This window comes from Anomaloglossus baeobatrachus, chromosome 1, assembly GCF_048569485.1.
Source record: "Anomaloglossus baeobatrachus isolate aAnoBae1 chromosome 1, aAnoBae1.hap1, whole genome shotgun sequence".
NCBI classification, from domain to species: domain Eukaryota; kingdom Metazoa; phylum Chordata; class Amphibia; order Anura; family Aromobatidae; genus Anomaloglossus; species Anomaloglossus baeobatrachus.
Window position 1 is genome coordinate 974,965,874 of NC_134353.1, and position 6,303 is coordinate 974,972,176.

Consider the following 6,303-nt stretch of genomic DNA (forward strand, 5'->3'; position numbering starts at 1 on the left):
CCCGGGATACTGTACACTGCTGATAATGGTGAGGAGGTGCTAGTACTCGGGATACTGTACACTGCTGATAATGGTGAGGAGGTGCTAGTACCCGGGATACTGTACACTGCTGATAATGGTGAGGAGGTGCTAGTACCCGGGATACTGTACACTGCTGATAATGGTGAGGAGGTGCTAGTACCCGGGATACTGTACACTGCTGATAATGGTGAGGAGGTGCTAGTACCCGGGATACTGTACACTGCTGATAATGGTGAGGTGGTGCTAGTACCCGGGATATTGTACACTGCTGATAATGGTGAGGTGGTGCTAGTACCCGGGATACTGTACACTGCTGATAATGGTGAGGTGGTGCTAGTACCCGGGATACTGTACACTGCTGATAATGGTGAGGTGGTGCTAGTACCCGGGATACTGTACACTGCTGATAATGGTGAGGAGGTGCTAGTACCCGGGATACTGTACACTGCTGATAATGGTGAGGAGGTGCTAGTACCCGGGATACTGTACACTGCTGATAATGGTGAGGAGGTGCTAGTACCCGGGATACTGTACACTGCTGATAATGGTGAGGAGGTGCTAGTACCCGGGATACTGTACACTGCTGATAATGGTGAGGAGGTGCTAGTACCCGGGATACTGTACACTGCTGATAATGGTGAGGAGGTGCTAGTACCCGGGATACTGTACACTGCTGATAATGGTGAGGTGGTGCTAGTACCCGGGATACTGTACACTGCTGATAATGGTGAGGAGGTGCTAGTACCCGGGATACTGTACACTGCTGATAATGGTGAGGAGGTGCTAGTACCCGGGATACTGTACACTGCTGATAATGGTGAGGAGGTGCTAGTACCCGGGATACTGTACACTGCTGATAATGGTGAGGAGGTGCTAGTACCCGGGATACTGTACACTGCTGATAATGGTGAGGAGGTGCTAGTACCCGGGATACTGTACACTGCTGATAATGGTGAGGAGGTGCTGGTACCCGGGATACTGTACACTGCTGATAATGGTGAGGAGGTGCTAGTACCCGGGATACTGTACACTGCTGATAATGGTGAGGTGGTGCTAGTACCCGGGATACTGTACACTGCTGATAATATTGATTAGATTATACTTCAGTCTGAGTCTTTTCTACCGTCCTTTTCTCAGGAAAATACTACAACTATGACTGTGGGGTCCAGTCGTACCACAACAGTGTTATGTCTGACCAGTGTGCCGGGCACTGGTTCCTGCGGGCTTGTGGACTGGGCCGCGGGCAGAGTGAGGTATGATGGGAGGTGGCAGCGGTGCAGTATCGGGAGCTCTGTGGTGGGTACTGTTGTTGAGATGAATGCTTGCCGGCCTTTTCCTGCAGGTTTTCCCCTCCGCTCATGTGCTTAGTGCATTGAAAACAATCTTTGAATTAAACGTGAAGCAGTTTGCTGATGGTCAGATGGGAGCGGTGAACGGCATGCGTCCAGATGGTACAATCGACACCTCCAGTGTTCAGTCTGACGAGGTCTGGATTGGAGTGGTATACGGACTGGCGGCCACAATGATTCACGAGGTACCAGTGCTCACCCTCACTCGGATTTTATCTAGTGTTGTTTTATTTTGATTTCTCGGACATCACTGGACTGTACTGCAGCTTCACCATGTGTGTGCCTTAATAATCTGATCAAAGCCACCTGTCACCCGCAGTAGAGTAACGTGAGCGCAGCTCTGGAGTATAGTACATGAGATAACTCCGGATCAGTGCAAGATACAGTGCCTTACAAAAGTATTCGGCCCCCTTGTAATATAAGTAATATATTCTCATAGAAACCCCTTTCCTTGGAGAGCTAGGCTGGGGTGAGATACAAGGGATCTCCAGATCTGCCAATGTGAGTCCAATTAATAGTGATGAATCGGAGACCAGAATACACAGACAGTGTCTGTCGGTGCACGCCCTTGTCTGGCCTTAGATCCCAAGACAGAACTGGTTATTACATCCACAGTACTTATACAAAAGGCATGTAAGTTCTCAACAAAAACACCATAAAGCAGAGATTCTGCTGAATGTTTCGCAGGTAAGACCGAGCTAAATCCAACCATCAATGTAGTAACACATACACCGTGTCTGTGTAACACAAACCTAATGCAACACAAAGTTATCAAAGACACAATGTATAAAATATTAACCATAACCGTATATACACTGCAGAATAGTGAGTGCAGCTCTGGAGTATAATGCAGGAGGTAACTCAGGATCAGTAATGTATGTACACAGTGACTGCACCAGCAGAATAGTGAGTGCAGCTCTGGAGTATAATACAGGAGGTAACTCAGGATCAGTAATGTAATGTATGTACACAGTGACTGCACCAGCAGAATAGTGAGTGCAGCTCTGGAGTATAATGCAGGAGGTAACTCAGGATCAGTAATATAATGTATGTACACAGTAACTATACCAGCAGACAAGTGAACATTATAGTATTAGTACATTATGTGTGTCGGACCCCATGTTTCCACAGTCTTTATCAGTGGCTCCAGGACTGTCTGCCTTCTCACTGTCAGCAGGGGGCGCTCACATACTCCGTCTTTTACATTTTAGGGCCTGGTGGAAGAAGGTTTCCAGACGGCAGAAGGTTGTTACCGTACAGTGTGGGAACGGCTGGGAATGTCTTTCCAGACCCCGGAGGCATACTGCAAGAAGGAGATCTACCGCTCCCTGGCATACATGCGACCACTGAGTATTTGGGCAATGCAGCTGGCGCTGGCGGAGCAGGAGGGACAGGTGTGAGTGCTAATGGATAACTACACCAGTATCTCTTATCCTGCTCTTCACCCCCAAGCTGTACGCCGGCCCCACGATGTGTCGGGTAGATCACGTGACCTCTGGGTGAGGCATCTTATGACTTGCATTATTTCGTCATCTACCTCCTCGTACCTGCCCTCCTGTCCGGGCGCTGCTGCTGCAGAAGATGTGTCCCCAGATCAGCTGGAGCTCATGTAGTAATCACTGAAGGAGAGCGGACTGTGTGCTCACAATCTATACTGTCGGGGGCTTCGCGGTCTGCCCAATGCCCCCTGTTGTATTGTTAATCATCGTTAATTTATGATTGATGGAGAAAAACTAAAATTATGTATGCTGAAAAACAGTATGTTGCCAACATTACTGCCGAGTGTTCAGGGGCTGCACTCCTACAGTCTACTCACACTGTATGTCATACATCCTCGCCTACTGTACACTACAGTTTGCTCACACTGTATGTTGTACGTTCTCTCTTACCGTACACTACCGTTGAGGAGGGCCATTGGATCAAATACTTAATTAACCTTGAGACGTAGGTGGGTGTGGGAAATGACTGATGAAAAGTATTATTTCACCTTACATAGTCAGTTCAAATATATCCTCATGTGACACATTTAAGATGGCCGCCATTTAATGTTCTCCACACCCTGCCCTGATATGCAGGGAATGTCCAGATGTAAGAAGAATCACCATATAAGGAAAAAGACCCACTGGCCAACCTAGAGAACCACCCCACTGATGACCTCATGGAATAACCCTATTGATGACTTTTCGGACCAACCCACTGACCGACCCAAGGATCAGCTCATGGACTAGCCTCCACTGACCATGACACATCCGGGCATGCCCACTGTAGAGCCGACCATGCCCCTTTTTCTAACTTATATAAGTCCATGTTTCATTTGTAATAAAGCTCTTGGGGCTAATTTCTGATTAAGGAGAGACTTCACATCTGACCCTTTGTCTGGTGTAATTCTTTCATGCATGCACTTGAACCACACCAATTAGGTCAGAAGCCAGCAACTACAGAATATTCAAGAGTGTTCACCCTAACGTTTTTGGCGCCCAACAAAGGAGACACCCTAAACCCTGAGGATCGGCAACTGGAAAGGCACGACGAGCCGGACACCCCGAGACAGGAGTTTGATCAACTCCTAACGAGAACACGTTAAGTCTGCTGATTATTCATAATCTGTAGCCTTTCCTGTGCATCTCGGGGAGTGCTGCGCTGATTGCCTGACCGTGTCCAATCTTCGAGGTATATGTGACGACAGAAGGGTCTCTCAACTGTTAGCCATATTGATTGTGGAAGAACTGTCACGTGTTCAGTTGCCTGCTGCCTGTTATGTGTTGTCTTAGGGGAGATTGACTGGTGGTTAAGGGAACAAGTGGATTTTCAGTTGTGTTGGTTGTTGCCTGCATTAAGTTTTGTGGTTCCGAGGGTACAGGGCTAGATAGAGACCGAGTACAGGGCTACATAGAGGCCATTAGAGCCCAGGTAGAGTCTGTGTTTTTGTAGAGTTCAGAACAAAGCGCAGGACGTAAATCTGACTAATTTGAAGTTTTTCTTGGACGTGAATAAATAGTTTTGGCTGACGAGTTTGTAAATGTGGAGTGAAGTGAATGACTAAGAGGGGACTGCACATATTAATAGAACTAATATTTGGGAGTCGGGACAGTCATAAAAGGAATATCTAATTAGTAGGAAATTAGAAAAAATTAGTATTTACAGTACAGTGTGAGACTCGGATCAATATGTTAAATTCAATTGCAATATTGAATATGATAGATTAAAGAAAGCAATAAAAGAAAACCTTAAATAAATGTACCTTAGAAACAGATGTGAAAATAAAAAAATATATTTCTATTTATGGATGGGGTAAATAAGTCTGGGAGATGCATGTTCTGACAGTCTTTGAAATTGTGCCTTGGCTGAGGGGGACGAGCAACCTTCCATAAACTTGAGCAGGATTTTTGGCTGAAGTGGGAAGGAACAAGGGGTTCTAGTGTTTGTTGCAATCTAAGGGCCAACAGGAAAAAAAGGGGGGGGGGGGGTTCCCTACATTTAACAATCCATTGTAAATTATTTTTCCCTCACTTTAGGATATTGGAAAAAGTAATTGACGCTAGTTTTTTTTATTTTACTAATTCTATCCCAACAGAATAAATTCATTTTGGACATGTTTAGATTTATTGATAGATACTGGAGCATAGGAGTCTGTTTATTCAAATAGTTTTCAATGGAAAATCAGCATTTTATGGGGATTTACTCGGAAAATTAATTTTAATTTCATACATCCGTTCCCAGATGGCCAGTATTAATTTGTTCTAGTTTTTTCTCCCTTCATGGACATAGAGAAGTTATAGTATACATTATCACAAAGATGCCGACAATTCGCTGATGATGTCCTCAATTTTGCAAATATGGACATCTCTATATCCAGACGTGTTGTGTTAGTTATAATAATCTTTATTAATAATCAAGTTTATTAATCATTATAATAATTTAGTTTAAGGTATGTGGAGGATTTATGGCATTCTGTCTTTATGATATTTAATATCTTGAATCATCTGCTTTCTTTTTTGTAGAACGAAAGATTGCAATGCAGATTTCTGTGGTTCAAGGGAAGGTTGAAAAGCCATTGAAATGGTTTTCCTTTATAAAGTTACAGATAACACAATATTTATGGTGTTCCCAGTTAGGTAGAATGTGACTTTCTTATGTCCCAAATGTAGAACTCTGGCGCCGCACACTTTTTGAATCCAGTTATGCTTTGAATAATGGATTAAAAAAGTGGGGGAAAGATGATGTGGAAAGTCACACCTGTTTTTAATTTGTTCACCGATTTGAGTTTTTCTTTTAAGTTTTCTTTATATTTTTATCTCTAACAGAGGATACAGCAGACATACATATATCTCTTGATTGCTCTGATGTGACAAGAAATGGCAGGATTTGAACATGTCTCAGATGAGCTCATTGCTAATGCAGATTTTGAGTTTTTCCATGATGAAGCTAGATCTAAGATGCTGGTTGATTCTATACTGGATATGCTGAGGTTACGCAATATGAGGTAATATAAATTGAACCACTCCCTCCTCTCCCATCGGAAAAGGAGAATGAGATGAAGATTTGCAGTCATTGTGGTACGTAGAGCGGAAAGGGCTAAGATGGTCAAATATATATATAGGCAGCAAATCTTTTCCAGTGTGACATGATAAACCTACAAAGACCATAGAGTGCGTATGAGCCCAGATGGAGGCTCTCCTGTTATCAAATGAGCCTGGCACAGTGGAGATAAAACTCACATCTGAGCTGACTGATGGAGCCAGAGGAGATGCTCACACAGATGAAGCTGAAAAGGAAGTAGTGAACGGGCCTAGAATTGAGTATTTTACCAATGCAGACCAGTACCATACCTCGGTAGCACCTGTCACTTCCGTGACATTTGTCAATCCTTGCGTTCTTAAAGCCCTACATGAACAAGCGATTCAGCAAGGAACAGAGTGTGAGATGCAGGGAA

At 44.2% G+C, this 6,303-nt stretch overlaps 1 protein-coding gene across 1 annotated transcript in view; it reads left to right on the forward strand.

Annotated features, from left to right (window-relative positions):
* The window catches only part of GBA2 (glucosylceramidase beta 2), a 165,392-nt gene extending 161,654 nt beyond the window's left edge, over positions 1-3,738 (forward strand). The window contains 3 exon segments of the mRNA XM_075330500.1: positions 1,159-1,274; positions 1,364-1,555; positions 2,582-3,738. Of these exon segments, the coding sequence (XP_075186615.1) occupies positions 1,159-1,274; positions 1,364-1,555; positions 2,582-2,770 (497 nt within the window). The 3' untranslated portion in view covers positions 2,771-3,738.
* Positions 3,739-6,303: the final 2,565 nt, after the last annotated feature.